General features: G+C 42.7%; 1 protein-coding gene across 5 annotated transcripts in view; it reads right to left on the bottom strand.

Moving 5' to 3' along the window:
• The window catches only part of phf21b (PHD finger protein 21B), a 62,077-nt gene extending 45,000 nt beyond the window's left edge, over positions 1 to 17,077 (bottom strand). For 2 of the 5 annotated variants that reach the window (XM_035527749.2, XM_081723500.1), the window contains exons 1-3: positions 16,684 to 17,077; positions 16,231 to 16,263; positions 15,896 to 15,961 (exon numbers count right to left, since the gene is read on the bottom strand). In XM_035527749.2, coding sequence (XP_035383642.1) covers positions 15,896 to 15,961; positions 16,231 to 16,263; positions 16,684 to 16,737 — 153 coding nt within the window. In that variant the 5' untranslated portion in view covers positions 16,738 to 17,077. The remainder of the gene's footprint in view (positions 1 to 15,895; positions 15,962 to 16,230; positions 16,264 to 16,683) is intronic. The other 3 variants (XM_081723501.1, XM_081723502.1, XM_081723503.1) reach the window with 2 other exon arrangements.
• Between the last annotated feature and the right edge of the window lie 2,519 nt (positions 17,078 to 19,596).

Here is a 19,596-nt window from a genome sequence, read left to right as displayed (position 1 = left end):
TAGGCAGTGGGTGTGGTCCATCTTTCTGGAGGCTTCTCCATCTTGCTGTGAAACGTACATCAAAGGAGGCCCGCCTATGCTGGCCATGAGATATCTGGTTAGCACTCCTCATGAGTGTTAGATAACTGATAGGATGTTATGCGGCTAGTTTAGTATTCGACTCCTTAAAAGCACACTGAAAATTTAATTTAAAAAGCAACAACCTGGTAATCAGTCCTTCTGTCTGTATGTGGTTTGTCCACAGACCTCGGATTCGTAAGTATATTGGCTGCTATATTTGTGATTTCTACAAATTTAAGGTTTGCAGTGTAGTACTTTTAAAATATGTTATTCAACAATAATCATGTGCCACCATTAAATTGAGTCAGAAGACTGTAAACTTTCTCTCAGAAGGGTTTGGTGCTATCTGCCAGGTGTGCACAGATGTACTGGATAGATACTCCGTGTGTGTCGCTGACAGTGATAATTATGTGACACATTATCACATCCTCCCCAAAAATAATCAGTATTACGAAAGCATATCAAGTGTGGTTGCAAATATAGATTTGTGTTGATGTGTTGCTAGACAAACCCATTTCACCTTGTGTGCCAGTGCTGGAGCCATTGTGCAGTGTCTCCTTGGCCTTGTTTTTTGATACCCTGTTTATGTCACTGCGGCTCTGATTAGGAAGGATTTTGAAAGATTATGTTTGCTGCAAAAACTAGAAAGGTATTATCTGCATTAAAGCAGCGATGCCTTGAGCAACAGGGGAGATCTGGGAGGAAGATCAGATTGCAGAAGGATGCCAGGATTAGAGGAACAGAGGCGTAGACCTGACAGCTCATCAGAGCTTAACAGAGGCCTTATCCCCTCCAACGCAAACTGCAACCGTCAGTCCGCAAACATCATAGATCCAACATCAAAATCAACAGCCTTCCACAACTTCTGACTTAAAGAAATGACCTACACATTTAAAAAAAATGCAAAGTTGCGAGGATGTACACATTCATTTACATTCATCAAGTTACTTTAAGTGGCTCATGTAAAAGATTTATGCCTGCATTCAGTGTAATGTGCGATATAACAAAAAAGATCACCAAATCCGGCTGCTTCTCACCATCTGACAACCCGCTGCCATTGTTTTCCAGTGACCAAATGTGCTGTGCACGCTTCCTGAACCCTGGTCTCCACGGGAGGCAGCTTAGGTTGGCAGTGGCCACAGTGATATAACAGGTAACAGCCTGGCGAGGTGGGACTTGGTTTTAGGCACGACCAAGAGAGCTCAGCCTTTGGCCCGCTGGGCCTCAGGAGAGCAAACATCCCAGGCCAAGCGCACTGCATCGCAGTGAGCTTCTGGGCTCCTTCCCTCGGCCCTGTCTCCACGACAGTGCGCCTTCAGAGCGCTTAGCAAACCAGGACGACTCCCTCTGGGCTCCTGCGCAAACAAGGCCAGCGTAGCCCCAGCAGTGTTCAAAATCACACCTTGCCGGCTGATCTGGGAGCAGTTTCCCTATTCACGCACTTGGCTTACACCGAGCAAAATCGTGTCAGACTTGCTCTTCTGGTGGGTAACCACTGGGTCTCAAAGCGCTCTGCACAGAGGTGCACTGACCTGGCTGAGCTCACTGACGCTCTCAGTCTGCCTGCACGAAGCGGTCATTAAGGCACAGCACTCACTGAGGCAGTCTGCCAGACCCAGATTAAGCCTAAGATTAGACTAAAGATAATATGCAATGGTAGCTCAATATTGGAACTACATTTTAGACATCCACATCTTAAAAAAAAAACACCCCTAAGTCAAAGCACTCTTTAATTTTTGGTGCTCTTGAGTGGTGCAACACAAAAATGTTTGCCCCATCATTAGGAGTTTGTTGGTTTGAGTACTGATGATGCCAGAAGTCCAGGGGAGCAAAGCTGACATGGCTCTCTGGGTGGGAGGAATGGCATTACATGGTCCCGTCATTCGCTGCAACACGAGACAATCATAGATGTGCGCTTGTGGGCAGTTAGCAATGTCCTCCAAATGTGTTCAGCTACCATGTGTTGCGGCATGGGTAGTAACCTGCCATTCACTTTCTTGGTGGAAGCAAGAAGCTTCACTTTCAGGAAACACCTGAACCCTCCATAATTGTATGATAGGGAAAGCTAGCTAGCTAATGGGTGGGAATTGGCATAAAGACTAAAACAGGGGGAAATTGTGTAAAATGCATAAACGTTATACCACTCTAGCACTCTAGGTCAAATCATAGTCATTCTATCTACTAAGGTATGTCTGTGATGCAACTTTAGTTTGATAAGCTGGAACAAACTTTCACTGCCTTACCACGTACCGCTGCTCTGATGAAAATGTATTCATCGGCTCCCCCGTTTGAAAGCTGCCAGAGGATTCCTGTCTTTTTGGGCCTGCGCGATAGTCCTGAAGTCCCATAGGCTGACATACGCGCCGTGGGCCATGAAAGCTGGTCCCCAGAAAAAGGACTTCGGCTCCATGCAGCAGAGAGGAAGACAGGATAAACGATGCAGCTGGGGGTCGTGGCAATGAATAAAGCCCCCACCATGAGAGGGGACCGACACTCGGGAAAGACACCGCAACGGTACACCAGAGCTTGTCATACTGCTCTGCTAATAAACCGTCCAATCATTGGCTTGTGGGACTGCAGGCCCCTCCGACGACATCATTTCACGCTGAGAATGCTGTAGGGTCTGAATCAGCATTTTTGGAAGAAAAAGACCTTAGAGACCATAACGAATGTTATTATTTACCTCAGAGACCACAGTGAACGGTATTATTTAGCTTTAGGGGACCGCAGGCAGTGGTTAAATGCCTGCACAACTGTGGAATTACAATATTATCTGCTGCAGCTGCAGTTAGGGCAGCTTCGTGCTGCACTTTCTGTGCCTCTCCATTTCTACGCAACGAGATGACAAGCATAGTTGACCTATTAAAAGCTGCCAGGCTGCCTAGCAAACACTAGAGGCCGTGTTAACGCGGGTCTGAGCATAAACACAAACTCTGCTTTTGAGCCTGGAAAAAAAAATCCTCTTGCCAGAAAAAGGCACAACGAAATCCAATCAATTTTTTAAAGGGGGCTTTGAAGTCATTGTGGTTCAGCATGGGGAAGACATTGCTTTTTCTCTCAGACCCGCAGTTTCCCTTTTAAGGCCACCTCAATAATGCATACACAGTGAAGTGCTGGCCTAAAAGAATATGCAAATGACTTGGGAGGGAGAAGGGGTGTGTCTGAAAGCAGGACACTCCTTTCTTCATGCACCCAGCTGAACCTCCATCTGTAGTTGCCCAGTGCATAAAGAGTAGCATTTGGCTAGTAGAATTTAGACATAAGCTCCATTCTAGTCAGACCTAAAACATAACAGATGAAGGGATCAAGGTTTATAACATGCTGTTTCTGTTATGTTCTTGCCAAAATTTAGTCCCATACACCTTAACGAAATCTGAAAATATGATTAGAACAGCATTTACCTATGTGGCACCTTTTTTTATCTTATATTCTTCTCAATAAATATGACATTCTGATAACTTTTTGTGCTGCTACATTGGAAAATTCAGTCTTTTGGTAATGTCTGTATTGCAGAGCGAGTCTATTGTTTGTGGCTGAGGAGAGAAAATCCTTGACAAGCACTTCCTCACCCACACACTCCGGGAGGGAGGAAGCACAGGGTGAGGGAGAAACTAACAAGCAACCCTGCCTGAGAGACTGGCAGTAAATAAAAGTATACTTGAATGGCATTAAAGCACTCCACACGCTCACTCGTGGTTAAAGCATACCTAATTTGCTTGAGAGAGGCAAAGACTGTGATCAACTGACCAAATCATTTGTTGAGGTGCAGAATGCACTGTATAATCCTTATTTGACAACACCACTGTTCCCTTCATGACTCCTACCACCTGTCTAATGATTAATGGATATTTCGCCAGCTTCCTTAATTCATATTCCATTGACTAGAGCAAAGGCCAGGATCTCATAAGGTCCAGCTAACGGGAAACGCTGACTCCCAGGGTTTCTCTGATGGACATAAGTTGAGCACAAAGATTGCAAGCGCTGTCTCTCAAGGCATGCAGGAACTGCTTCGTATAATTACAGCGCCAGGGCTTCTCTCCGCAGTGGTGATTGTTTCTTTCTGTGATCATCATCCTCCTGCCTCATCGCCAAACACTCTGCAGATCATCCTATTCCAGCAAAGCATGGCAGCGCCTATGCTGATTATTTCTCAATTCAATTGTGCAAGAAATGGATTCCTACCCTTCTGGTCCTCTGAGAGAAAGAGGGTGAGACAGAGAATGGGGAGAGGATGAGGTAGGGAGATTGAGAGAGAGAGAGGGAGAGAGAGAGAGAGAGAGAGAGAGAGAGAGAAGGAAAGACAAAAGGATATCTTTGGGAGTGAACAAAAAAAGAGTGGTGGAAGACAGACAGCAGGCAGACAGATGAAGTCATCTTTAAAAATGTTGGCCTGCTCTAATAAAGTAATCCTATAGGTCAACTAACGATCTAATCTTGTTACCTTCTTACTCTCTGCCCAGGGAAGAAAGCCATTGTCATACAAGGCCTCAGACAATACAGTGTCGATTCAGGCACTGACCTCAGACCTATTTCTGATTTCAGATGGTTTGCAGAGGTGCAAAATTACCCCATTTCAGTTTGATGAAAGCTTTTGTGTTTTGCACTAAAGTCGACTTTACAATAGACATGCCTGACAAATCAAAGAAGATAAACGCCACTGTCTCCAGGTACTATTCTTAGTGATGAAGCATCTGAAAAAAAGAATCAGGAAAAGAAGACTTTTAACATCAGATCACCGAAACCGGCATCCATAGAAATGTCTCGATGCCTCAAAGACTGAAGAAACACATTCCTTTAGCCTGCGATGTTGCTGTGACCTCTCCGATTGTTCTCATTAAGGTGTCATCGAGCCACCTTCACATGACTTGACGGGTTTGAAGGCAGTACACAGCGTCTGGATTGGACCCCGGTGAGCCCGATGCTGTTATGCCCTGACGGCAGCAGGTGAAGTAGGTTAGCAGCACAGCGAGCTCCTCCTGGAGATCCTGGCAGCCGGCAGCCTAATTCAATCAGATGCGTGGTGCTCCTTACAGAAGCCTTTAATTAAACATGCCTCAGACACAGATGCCGCAATATATTAGGCCCTCTTGCCTTCCCGCGAAGGAAATACGACTTTCATGAGAGCGCCTTCCCTCCCCATTAAAGAGCAATGCAGATAGCAGTCAGGGGAGAAGAGCAAAAAATGAATAGTTAATCAGAGGGAAAAGAAGTCACCCTCAGCTAAATTTGTTTTAAATATTAAGTCAAAATCAATGAAGGCCTTACTTAAAAAAAAAAAAAAAAAAAAAAAAGGTTTTCAACTCAGCAGCATTTTTCCTGATGGTGTTGCCTTGGTTACCATCAACACAATCTCAGGGAGAACGCTAAGGAAACAGAGTGGGTGTGCAGGGCAGAAGAGCTCTGGGCTGAACGATAAAGCGCCCCAGCTAGCTGAGGCTCGGCATGCTGACACTGCGCGACCACAGCCGTCCCGCCAGGTACCCGGGCCAGACTGGGGTCCACCGGGCTATCGGCTAGGCGAGATGCAGCGAACTGCTCGAGAGGAAGCAGGTACATCTGCCATAATCCCATATCTTCCACCTTTGCCACTACCACACCTGAGTCCCTCATATTTCATTAAGAAAAAAAAAAAAAAACACCAAAAAATGTTTGGTCATCTTTCAGTCGTTCTCTGGCAGCCATGCTGGTCTTGCCTTTGGAATGCCTTTGCACGGGTTCTGTTGCTTGCTAGCTGCTGCGCCGTGGTTGGCTCGTCTGTGAGGCAGAGGGCTGAGAAAGTGAGGGGTGACAGCTCCCTGACCCTCTGCCTCTGTTATGTTCACACGTGCATGCTAATGCTACATAAACGTACCACTTCAAATCTTTAAAAGGGGGGGAAAACATTATTCATCGATTCGGAAGAACTTGGCCATTCATCCATGACTCAGCCTCTGCTGTATGCAAAGTGAGAGAGAAAAAAGTTTATACCATTGAAAATCAGTGAATAAGTGACTGGGGTCTGAGACAGAATATGCTGCTGTGATATTTATGGTAAAAAAAAAAAGAAAGAAAGAAAAGCTTTGTTTAAGTTCATTAAAAGCAGGCTTCAGAATAAGGCTGTTCTCTATGGAGTCCCTGGTCACCAAGCTTCTATAACTGTCGGCCTGTGTAATTACTATAATATGGGTACTAAGGCCAGGCCTCATTCTGATATAGCACTTCACCAGACTCTTGGAAGTGGCTGACACTTGTCCAGGGGTCTTGCTGCTTGACACTGCACAAAATCCGAATTTCAGAATTCTGGTATATCAAGAACACAGCCATTAAGTATCAGTTCCAGCTCTGACACATGGATCAGTGTAGGTTTGCTTTCTTTGAGGTGAAGCTGACAGGAGGAAATGCATGAACTTAAAGCTTCATCGGGCCGCAATGGCAGACTCTGTTGCCATAGCGTTCCACTAGTCGGGTTAATTAAATCTGGATGAACTTTGCAAATATCAATTTTGCCAATATAATTGATCACACATGCTCTGTAATTCATGGGGGGGGGGGGGGTTGTGAGAAAGAGGAGTGCTCTGAAGCCTAAAAATGACAGCTGAAATAGAGTGCAGCTGGTGTGATTGTTTATTCCAGTTGATTGCTGAAAAGAGAGCACTCAGAGCAGGCTGCAGCTAGGAGCCTGAGCGAGGCCTTGCAAAGCCAAATATAAACTTCAAATGAAAGACAAATGTGAAATACAAGGTACTCGCAGACAGACATGAAATCATTATAGCAATTTCCAAAGCCTTTTGAACATGAAAATCAAAGCACTTTTGTGCCTCTAGGTTTTAAGTAGTTGTCCTAAAGACAGTCCGAGAGAACCTAGCTGTCTTGAAGGCTGTGGTTACCTTGCTTACCTTGACAAGTTCAAGCAAAAAAAAAAAAAAAAAAAAAAGGTTTCCCAGATTATGCTCATCATGCAGCCTCCATACAGTCACACAATTTGTGTGTTTTTCTGCAACTGTCTACCGTCTGCTGTACCATCAGACTTTCATTGTTCACTAGTTTCCCAGTGTAGTTCTCTCCACACAGAATAAAGGGCACTTCTTCATTATGCTGACTATATGATTAGAACAAACCAATTACCACTCCAGGCTACCGCTTTGCCTCCACAACAAATAAGACAACAAATGTTTTGACTTTTTTTAATTTGGTATCCCAGCACGACTCACCATGCTCTCTCTCCCTCTACCAACTCAATCTGGCCATAGTACTGAATATTACAACGTATATTACAAGGTCCAGCAGGTCCAGGCGGCTGCTGCTTGTGCCATTTCAGTCTGTTGACACTAATGCTGTTTTGCTCTGTGTATCTCTTGCAGCACTCCTGTACCTGCTCCTCTTTCCTACATTATGGAGCTTTGCGAGATGGGAGCAGAGGGGAAAACCCAGGCCCTTTCTAACATAACTAACTGGTTAGGTTAGTCTCTCACTGACTACTGTGACCCTGGCAGCGCAGCCCCAGAGTCCACCCATGCTGCGTGTGCGCCATCCACATGCGTCTCCCTGCTAGGAGGATGAGTATCTGTCGGCCTCTGATACAGCGTGAGAGAAATCCTCAGGACCTCGAGGCTGGAGACTCTCTCCATCTCTTGCCATCGCGTAGGACCCAAACCCAGTTTGTTTTACACACAAAATGCATTTGATTTGGTCATTACAGTCTACTCTCATAACCTATCAATGGAAATGGTCTACACATACACCTTCAGGCTTGAAGCACTAGCTTTCAAAGTGCCATCAAGTGTGCTACAAACCTACAAGGAGCTGTTGGTAGTATGAGATATGAAGAACGGGTCCGCAAGCTAAGCATTTACTTCATTTGATCTACCAAAGAAATAACAATAATAAAAAAACACTTAAAGTTGCTCTGAGATCTCTGACCTGAAGTCTAGTATAATTTAGATGGTAAAAAGGAAATATTTTCTAAGCCACACGGTGTAATGTTGTGATCACAAGTTCACAGCAATTGTGGTGTTAATACAAAGCTCCTCTTATTCCCAAATATATTCTCAATGTGTAAAATCATGTCGCTTTTAAAACTCAAATGAGCTGTAAAGTCTGATGCTTTGCATTTTCATTAGCCAGACATGATGCATATGAAAAATTACAGTCATATATAAACAAGTATTAGTCTCCATGACTTAGGCTAGTCTCAATAAACCAAATGACCACTAGGTAACAATGTTGTGATAAAAATAGAGTTGTTACCTAGCAGCTATAAAGTAGCAGCTATAAACCACTACAAAAACACACATACATTGATGTACATAATCTTCTTGTTGTTGTTGTTTATTTGTTTGTTTAATATAAAATAAAACATTAATGAGAAATGTGAAAGGTGATTGTGGTGAGCGTCATGATAGTCTGACAGTAAATGTGACATTTGACCAATCAAAAAAAAGTTCCGCTCTAAGTGCTGATCCAATATTTGGATTAAATGTATGTATGGGCCTTCTCCAGTGATAGCAAGAACTTACGAGAACAAGATGGTAGAACCCCAATCCACTCTGATAACAAGAAAGAGCAGTGAAAGTTTGGAGGAATTGAGAAAGTTCATGTGTCACAGTGAAACGTCTTTCACAGTGAAACGGAACAGCTGGAGGTCTGCATACAGGAGCCCTAAAGAAAACCAATCATTCGAGTGCTCAGACAGTGATGTTTCCAGGCCTGTTCATCGTTCTGTTTTAGACGTAGACAGGTTGAAGTTATTGGAGCTTGTCATCCATATATCTTTCTTTCCTCTTCAGGCCACTTGCTACTGCCCTCTGCTGAGTACGGTTCCTTCAGCCACAAGCAAAGAATCTTCCACATAGCACACACAATGTTACCACCGAGTCTTACCAGGGCAACTGGGAAAACCCTCACTCCATGGAAGCTGCTAGTAATTAAGAGCAGCATTTTCCCGAGCCCTACCATGTTCCACCACGAGGAAGCAAGTGCCAATTAGCAAGCTCGGGCTGAGCCTGGACCTCCTCCCACTCATTCACAGCTGTATGCCTTCTATAATCCTGTTTATTGTACAAACTAATAAGCTGATAACAATAACAATCTGCAGCCCCGATTTTTGCCACTTGCAAAGACCTCGCTTACACAGCGCACTGTGAACGTGTAGCATTAGAAAGGCTGTTTTTTGAAGTAGTACCTTAACAGATAATATTCATTTGTGCATGCATGAGAGAGAAAGAGTGTGTGAATGAGAGAGAGACAGAGAGAGGTAGGGAGGGGGGAGAGAGAGAGAGAGAGAGAGAGAGAGAGAGGGAAGTGGGGGAGAGAAAGAGAGAGAGAGAAGTGGGGGAGAGAGAGAATGAGAGAGGGAGGTGGGGGGAGAGAGAGAGAGAGAGAGAGAGAGGGAAGTGGGGGAGAGAAAGTGAGAGAGAGAAGTGGGGGAGAGAGAGAATGAGAGAGGGAGGTGGGGGAGAGAGAGAGGGGGTGATGGAGGGGTCTTAGGCTGGCATGGCAGTCAGTGCGGGTTAATTCACTGTCGCTTTGCTCTCTCTCTCTCTCTCTCTCTCTCTCTCTCTCTCTCTCTCTCTCTCTCTCGGCTTGCCAGCAGTACCACATCAGCACTTTTAATATGACTCCCTGGAAATGAGTGGTGCACAATAATAACCAGCCGTCACGCGACTTCGAAAAGAACAGACATGCATGCATCCGTCATCATTAGAATGAGAACACCGCACAAAGAACAGGTGCCTTGCAACCTGTTTATGACACAATTCCATAATTAGTTCTTTGAAAATCAAGGGAAGAGGAAGTAATAAAAAGAAAGATCTTTAAAACATCAAGTTAAGCTCTTGCTAAACTCACCCTGCCTTTAGTTAACAGCGCAATAGCGCACCTTAAACTTCTCACGGTTGGCGGCTACAGTGACCTTTCTCTGGCAGCAAAGACATACATGAACTATCTTTCTTCTCCTGCTAATGACCAGCACTTTCTCATGCAGCAATATGGGCAGATTTGATTCCTACAGGCTTTAGATACCATGAAGACAGACAACCTGACACCACCAATCCACCCACCACCTCTCTGTCTTCATCTCTGTTCTTCTCTCGCTCTCGTTTCCTCGCTTTCCCTGAAGAACTCGAAGCAGAACCTTCACACAGCTCTCCTAATTAAGCTCTGGAACTTTGTCGCGGGGCCTTTCCCTGCGCAGTGATTAAAGGGACCTGGCAGACAAAGGGGGGATTGGCACGGCCAATAGAGCTCAGGGACAAAAGCAGCGAGATTTATAGTCCTGGGAGAGTTCAGGAAGAGCCAAGCACCATCCACCGCACCACATCTCTCAGGGTGACATTTGGATGCCCTTTGCTTTCCCAAGCCTCCCTCAGCATAGCTCCCCCCATGGCGGCAGGTCCCCAGCCGGACCCGCACGCAGGCCCGAGACTAGGCTCGGCACCAGCCCGCGCTTGGACAATACTCCCCCGGGTGAACTCCTCCATACGCATGCTACTTGCCTTGCTAAGTGGAGCCAAGCCAGAGGCTCCCCGCCTCCCCCGGTGGAGACCCTCGGCTGACCTTTTTGAGGGTGGCAAAGTGAGGACCTGCCCTTTGAATGAATGCGGCAGCGCAGAGTGCACGCCAAGCAGACCACGGATACACATGGCGACGAGCGTTCATGCAGGAACATACTTTGGAACTCTCTGACATACATGTTCCAAAGATAAATCATGCATTGCATCACCCTCATTTTGCTCCAGAGTCCAAAATGCAAAGAAATAACCTCTAGGACTATCAGTAATTCAATTGTGGTTCACATTGAAGAGAAGCTTATTGTAAACAATAGGAATAGAATGCAAAAGGAAAACAGATCCTTCTGTTTGTCTACAAAACACAAAACTGAGACAATGATGCAGCGCCTGGAACGCTGGTGCCCCAGAAAAGGCTCTGATGCTCCTCTTGTGTGAAGGAAAACAAAATAAACATCTAATGAGGTGTTTAAGGACTGAAACTGTTCTAGATGGACACAGGGAGGAAGTCCACTGATGCGCACGGTATCTTGCGTAAACTCCAGCAACCACAGAATCATTCTGCCACCTTCTTCGGAGTGGCAAGATCCAACCTCATGACTATAGTATCCACAATTCCATTATAACAAGCATGGACACACAATAATGAAGTCTGCAAGGGCATTAGATAATGCTGTAGTTTTCTCATACAGTATTGCACCCCTGGATCTAACCGGTTTCAATAACAACTAAATACTACCTCTCCACATTAGCACATCATTAGCACTCCAGGTTATGCTTATTTTGTTTCAGATTTTCTGCAACCTTTTCCAAGCATAATGCCATCTTAACAACATGTTCATGAAGAGATTTGGCATGTAATACAAAAGAATAGGCTTTCTATACTTCACTCCGTTAAAATCCCACGCATCTCCCATACCTACTTAATTTCATACTTTAGGAAACAAAACAATTAAACAGGGCACTGGGTGAATGATAAACTTTGTTTCAATCGGTGCCCTTCCTCAGCCTTTGCCCACCCCACTGCCATATCTAAAAAAGGCAGCTGGAGAAAAAGCCGTTAGTAGCCTGACTACCCAGGCTGACTACCCAGGCTGACTAACCAGGCTGATTCTTGTGACCTTTCACCCTGCCCTAGCTGCTACTGGGGCCTGGCTCCCACAGGACTGGGGATGATGTTACCCACAATACTGACACCAGCCCTCCCCTGCCCAAACCACTGGCCTGGGAGCACCAGGCCAAAATCATTTGAGTTTCATAGAGACTACTGATACTGAATTATAAAGGTGCGGTTGCCATGGTCAGCATTTCGTAACTCCAAGAAAGATATTCTTTTATTCTGAATCTTTTATTTCTTTGGTGAATAATTACTCCCTTGATGGGACACTCAGACACAAGCCACAATGAAACAAAAGTGCTGACACAACACGTACTTTAAGTCATACATCTTTCTAACAACAATACAGTAACTACTGATATCAGTAAAACCTTGGATTCTCTCTGTATTCCAGCTTTAGAGATGGAAGGCATCCCACCCAGCATTAGGAGTTAACCCAGTACTGCGCAAAACACCAACCTGTGATTGCAGTACTCTGATTTTGCCAAGAGGCACGTTCTGACCTAGCCTTGCTTGTCCTGGGGCCAGATCTGACCAATCACTGGATTTCTAGCAAGCGCTGCTACAGGTGAGACTAGCCAATCATGTGCTTGCAAGAGCCAAGCTGTCTTCAACTTACAACATAGCTCCAAGCAAATACACCCTGACAGGATGCTGAATTGCTTTCAAGCAAAAAGACACAAGCCAACTTGGTTATGTACTACTGCACAAACCAATCCTTGAACAGACAATCCATACATTTGAAAAAGAAATTCACTACCCTCTAAATTGGTATTACTTCTTTCTTTCCTTGCCTCTGGTCTTGTTGGTTAGACTGAGACACTTTTTATTTGTTCCCATTTCCACCTTCTCTATTTCCCTTCAAACTCCACCCTCTTTTGCTATTTCTCTCTCTCCCCACTGTCCTGTTTTATATATTCTCTTCTGTTTCTTTTTTGCATTTACCTTTCTCATTATGCAATCCGTCCATATTCTCAAAAACATTACTTTCATCACTGACACCACCATAATACCCACGACATCCCAATTACAGCACAGAAAAACCCTAAAACCAAGACTAAAACCAGAGCAGTTGTTTTCACATTAATACCCAAGGATCACTTTCAGTTCTAAGCCATCACTTATGTATAAAATAAATATGACAGCAGTTAAAAACGCAGAGCTCATATAAACATAATGCAATTAAACCTCCTTTTCATGCTGCATGAATCAGGCATGCATGAGAACCACTGCAGCTCAGAAGATAACCAAACTGCTGTAGTCCAAGGTTCCAAAGACAAAGGAGAAACAAGCAAAGGAATAAAATCTAAGTCCAGTACTTTCAGGAACTTCATTTCAGTGATGCAACAAGGTGTAAGCATTCTGGAACTTAAAAAACCCTCTTTGTTCACATGCTTTTTAAATCATAAATTGCAACTGCATTCCATAATTTTGCCTAAATGAAAAATAAAAAATTTAAATTTCCAATACATTGAAAAATGTATAAAGAAGATTGGCTTGCGGTCCCTATGGGAAACATGGAAACAAGATTATGTAGACTTCAAATTTGTAACAATAATGAGTTTTAGATGTTCCATCTTTACCTTCAAATCTGCTAATATAGTCACAATGTAGCCAAACGAAATGTTAGCAGCCCTTCTGTTAAACAGCTTACAGCAACAGCACATACAACATGTGAGTCAGGCAACAAACAAACCGCAACTATAAGGTGAATAGAGAAAGAAAGACGCTAAAAAAAACTCTAACAAGTTTAACCTAAAATTGGTTTTAGGGCAAAATCTGTGTTTTTCTGCTTACTTTTTGAAAGCTGTGTATATTCCCATTTTGTATACTGTTTGGAAGCAAGTCTGGCAAGGCAATCTGTTGTCTGAAAATCACTGATACCATCAAATGTCTGCTTCCTGTCACTGATCTTAGATCTGTATCACCAATGCAAGTCACATTTGCCTAAAAATATTTAAATGGTGCACTATAGTAAACTATTCATATATATATTATACAAGTGCATCTCTACGCTGGCTTTGCAACTTAACTAAACTCTGCCATATACATTTATAGTCCATGTCCATTCTTTCTAGTTGTTTTTTATGTCATGCAGGTTCTGGCCACATCCAAAATGCTGTGCACAGCTTGCCCAATATTATCAAGATGCCAAGATGGTATCTGCTTTAGCCTTTCCAGCACTGGTAACTAAAAATTCAGCTATAGTTGTGCAATAATAATAAACATATTCTATATTCATATTTGAGAAAACGAGATCAAATTCATATTCATATTCGAGTGCCAATAATTTCCTTTTCTTTCAAAATTTTACTATATATATATATATATATATATATATATATATATAAAGTAAAAATAAAAATGATGAAATAAAAATAATGTAGCACAAATGGCTGCGTATAGAAGAAATAGTAGAAAAATCACCTGCTTGCAGGGAACTCCTAATTTCACTCACTAGCCTGTAAAATGACCTTGACTGGGACTATATTCAATATTCTTATTATTTTAGAGGACACTGTGTGATCCTGAAACTGTAATCATTAAAAAAAAAAAAAAAACTTCTGATATGTCTTGGCCTTATATTATTCAAACCTTTATTAATTACATGATTCATATTTCTAATTAGGCCGTACAGGCATTAGCAGTTCAGCCGAAGCATTCGCTTATCAAACCATTTTGCAAGTAGCTTGCATCGATTCGCTGACTATATCATGTACATAGCTGCTGTTCTGTGAAATACGCATTTTGTCAGGCAAAGTCAACGGAATCATTGGTAATTAGTATATTCTTCAGGTGCTTTTGTGCGGAAGCGTTAAATCTTTACGTGAAGAGAAATGTAATACTCGACGGTCGAAACAACTTCCTTGCTACCCATCGTGCGAAATGGGGGAGCGGATAAAAGTGGAGGTCATCGTTTGCTGCTAAAAAGAAATGTGTTCTCTAGTAAACATCCCTTGTGCAGTGCTGACTCGCCTTTTCTCTCTCCCTTTACCTCCCTTCCCCCTCCTCCAAAAACAGCATCAAAGCAATCAAAATGGTAATGTTCGGCATGAATGAGACCCATCCCCCTCCACGAAACTCTGCAGACTTTTTCTCCATGTTAGGAAGAAACCAACACCCCTTCTCTCACAAAATGGAAGCTTCCACTATCAAACTGAAGAGCTTTACAAAAACATTACAATAAATAGCTTCCAAACGCCGATATATTATTCTGTATATCACAATAGACACGAGTGGCGCAAACAGAATGTTTATAAGCAGTCTTATTCAAATCCGTTTCGTTTGAGATTTGAAACACGTTTAATTGCAGAGGACAAAAATCAAGGCGCTGTTCCAAGTGCTGAAAACTGCATTCCAAAGGAAACGCGATCGATTAAACTTATAGGAAGAGAAACGCCTCAGCTACACAGACGATCAAACACATACGAATGACATATCTGGGTTATGCATTGCACTTTATCGCACTGTAATGTTCCTCGTTGCAGACAACGCAACTTCGCAAAATGAACGAGTACTGTAGAGCGAGGATGGTGACTTTAAGCGGTATGGCATCTGATGGTGGTGCTGAAAAATAGCTCCCCTCTTTGAAGCGGAAGAACTCGATTAGCCTGCGATCAAGTGCAAACGTCCGAACTCTGTTGTTCCAAATAAGTCTCGCCGAACCAAACCTCAATTTAACGTAACAATAAAGTTAATCGTGTAGCACCGTTTGATTCGGGATTGTAAAAAGTGAAAGTCTTCTGCCGAGATCGAATCAAATGCTACCACGTCGTCATGTGACCAAGAAGAGAAATAATAGCCCAAGACTGACAATAAAGTATCGAATAAGTACATGTAGATTATATAAACTTAACATTCCGCACAGTTCATTTGCGAATGTGCCAAATATCAATAGTCTGATGCAAGTCGTCTAAAAAAGTGAACGCCGGATACTTGAAAGCACCCTTTACTACTCTCCAGAAACATGTCGACCTACTCAAAATGGACGCTAAATTTTTCAACATTTCATGTTACACTAGAGTATCCAGACAAATTCGATATGTGCGTAAAACATTTGTTCAGTCTGATTACTTTACTAAACCGACATTGCGATAAATTCCAACACTTTTAAACCATTTTGCGAGGTCAGTTTTGTCGGAAACATATAGACTAATATAATAGAGGACTACGTCGCGACATGAAAAATGATCACTAATCATTTACTGTTAAGGAAATAGGCATTATTTCTTACTTGTTTCTCGCTTAGAGCTGTTATTCTGCTTTGCCTGTCGTGTGGTTGTTTCTTAAGCTCTCCATCCTACAATTGAACAGAACATGATCAGTGTTAAGTATAGAGTAAAAAGAACCAAAATAGCAAGTGGAACAATGCCCGTGCTGTCAAAAGTTGAAGTGATGCGTTTTTTTCTCCAGCAAAGTCACACTAAGGACAACGCAGAGAAAACGACGCGAACTACGTGGGGTAAAGAAAACAAGGCGAGATTTATGCTGATAAAGTTTAAGTCGCACACTCCCCTGTAGCTGCCTTATTTTGAGGTCGATTACAACAGTGCAGATATAGACATTTACCTGTGGGTCTTGCTTCATCTGTGCAACTAGTTTCTAAATGGAAAAAAAGAACGAAAGCTGTATCACAAAAGTGTTTCAAGTTATTATGTTAGAGAGAAACAAAGCGGCGAGCGTAGCCTACACAGCGAGTCAGTTTCTTGCACCTCATAAATATTCAAGTCTCGTTCTGATCGCTACACAAAACCACCGCATTATTAGACTACTAGAAATCCTTGTGGCTCTGAAAAAACGCACGACACCACCAAAGTACACTGAAAAAGTACATTAAACAATCACAACTCAAACTATATGCTATGGCGTCACCAGACAGTGAAGTGCAATATTAGCGCTAGAACACTTATTCCTTCCGAATTCTAACCTAGAACGTTTGATTCCATCAGATTCTCCCACCAGCACAGTGGGTTAAAATAGCAGTAAGGGTATAGTAATAACAGCCCTCGATGTTTCATTTACCTGATGACATTGGATTTCCACTTTCAACGCCTCTTGAAGGCCTTGTAGTTCCATGTTCCGACTTCAAAAGCACTTTTCCTGTACTTTCGATTAAATCAGCGCGAAGTTTCTGTATAATAAGATTTTTTAAAAGCGACAATAACAATCGAAAGAAGAACTACTCAGGCTGCAAAGCAAGTTCTCGCTTCTTTACTGGGTACAAGACTCATCACTCACTTCACGCCAGTGCACAAAGTGCTTTAAAGAAGGTGGAAAGATTTCAGCACTTGGACAGATCCACTCCATAAATAACAACTTGAAGACGTAGACGATATGTTTCATCGATATATTTTTCTTTTGCTAATTTTAAATAAAAAAAGGTGGACTATATTTTGTCCGAGTCCGCGGCTTGATTTCACTTTGCCTCAGGAAAAGTTGCGCTTCGGTTGTCAATGCTAATTCGGAAGTTCCCGGATGGAGCAGTGAAAGAAGAACAGAACTCTCCCCTCGTCTGTCTACCCCCCCCCCCCCCCCCCCCGCATCTCTCTCTCACACACACACACACACACAAGCACACGCTCAGTCATGCGCACTCCCGGAAATGTACAGGCGGACGGTAGGATAAATAATGTTACAAGGACAACTCTTCACGAACCATTTCAGTTTAATCAAATGGATGTCACATTTTCCAAGGTGTAGAAAAACTTAATATTGTATGTCCAAAGTTTCTGTTTCTGATTATCTTAAAAAGGGTCTTGCTGCTGGAATTTTTTATTCCTATTTTGTAATAGACTATAAAAAATTAAAGTCATTGCTAATGCCTGCAAACTTAAATATAGAATTTTATTTTGATGACCTAAATGATTCTGCAAAGCAATCTTAGTTCACCATCCACGAAAAGGTTTGTTTGAAATTAGATTTCCATTATTTTTTAAAAACTGGTCTATTTAGGTTCAGCTGAATACCAGTGACCAATACTCGCAGTTATAATGTGCTAACAACAGTTTATTATTATGACTATCTGCTTTGGTATGCAAAATATAGGTCGCCTTACCCCTTTGTGCATTTTGATTTGGGTTTAGGCCCATCTGCTTAAGTAGTCTTATCATTCCTTCAGCTAATATACATCAAGCAAAAGTGGCTCAAGTGAATAAGTTATGCGTCAGATATCAATATGGGCAGTAAGTGGTGCACAATGGCCTGTCTGAACCATTTAAAGGCGGATTATGTTTGTGGGGAGATGCACACCCCCCTCCTCCAGCCCACTGTCCTTGGGGCTGTTCATTACTTTTGTCCTCAGTATTCCCCACCTCCAGCCTAAATTAACATGATTCCCCTCCAGCTATTAAGATGCAAATATATGCATCCCAGTGCCTTAACTTTATCAGCACAGTTTATTACATCAGTGTTAGAGTGAACATTCTTTGTACAATACTATGGAGTCAATGAAACTTAGTTTTCTTTTATTTTTCTATCCTTTCTTTTGGTCAATTCGACAGGGCCCATTTTAAATCTCATTAACATAAGCATACGTATGTTCTTCGAGTCTCTAACACAGTCTAACATAAACAATATTATTGTAAATAAAACGCCTTTAGAAAGCACTATCTTCCAGCTCTCCTAAATATAGTAAACCCCTTTGTTTTTGATCATTAACATTTTCCCAACAATACAAGGTAAATGAGCCATGAATAACAATCATGTTCTACTACAGAATGCATTCTTCTTCTGGCTGACACCCTTTTTCTCGCGTTAAAGAAACCGCCCTCCCCTTATGCCTTTTGCCCGCCTCCGTGTGCACAAGTCGGCATGCAATTGGTGAGTTTATATGTGACCATGATGGGCTGTTCTGACATCCAATCAGGAGTTGTGGCTGCGACATATGCCTATAGACCGACTTGAGCAGAGACGAGGAAAACGAATCAACTCCCTGGAAAGCGCAGGCCAAAGCAAACTGCGAGTTGGAAGTTGATGTAAAATAGTTGAAAGCGACCATGCGCATTCAAATACAGCCAGATTTATATAATGATTCTCCTGAGAACATAAAAATAGTAAAGATATATTTAATAGACATAGAAATAATCAACAGACTCGGCTAAAGCTGACTTTTCAAAAGATACTGACCAATATGACAGAGCGAACAGCAAAAATTAAGATGCAGCACCATGGACAGCGACGGATTCTCTTCGTTCACAATGATGAGAAATCGACTTCGCAACTCTTGAAAACCCATTTCACAAGGAGCGAATTAAATTTCTTTACGTGGTTCACAAGCCTGTAATTACAATATGTTAGTCAAACTGATTTTGAATCCTGGATCTCTTTTAATAAATGTGTATGTCTTTCTATTGATATATAACAGCGAATGACGCTATTCCACAGAAATGTCTGCAGGATCTAGGGTACGGTGTTCCTGAGACTCGCAAAGGCAGACATTACTTCTCAGCGCTAGGCAGAACCCCCCCCCCCCCCCCCCCCCCCCCCATGCTGCACAGGTCGGAGGCTCTGTTGCTGCTTCGGTGCTACATCAGCTGCTACTTTTCATTTCACGGCTCAGCAGTGAAACTCTTGAACTCCTCTCTGCAAACGACCAGAAGTCGCTTTCGATTGGAGGACTGCTTAAAGGAAGCATCTTTACGGCGTCTCGAGAGGATTACGGCATCGTCTCAGGAGAACCACGGCAAAATAGTTACCGCTGTGTTTCCTTCCTAGTGCTATATAACTCCCCCTTTAGTAAAGAAAAGGGAAATCGATCCATTTTTATTTCCGTTTTCATCTAGGCATTTTGTGTCTAAAGACATAAAACCCGATTACGTTAATACAGACTACGTTGTCGTGGCCCATCGTATAAAGCCTGAATGATTAATTAACCCGTAATAACTCAAGAATTTAATTAGGCTTCGTATGTGGGGTGAGTCCTGATATTCCCATAAA

The sequence above is a fragment of the Electrophorus electricus genome, chromosome 11, assembly GCF_041902795.1.
Source record: "Electrophorus electricus isolate QZ-2024a chromosome 11, ASM4190279v1, whole genome shotgun sequence".
NCBI lineage: Eukaryota > Metazoa > Chordata > Actinopteri > Gymnotiformes > Gymnotidae > Electrophorus > Electrophorus electricus.
The sequence above is the reverse complement of the archived record's forward strand: the minus strand, read 5'-3'. Positions and strand labels throughout refer to the sequence as shown.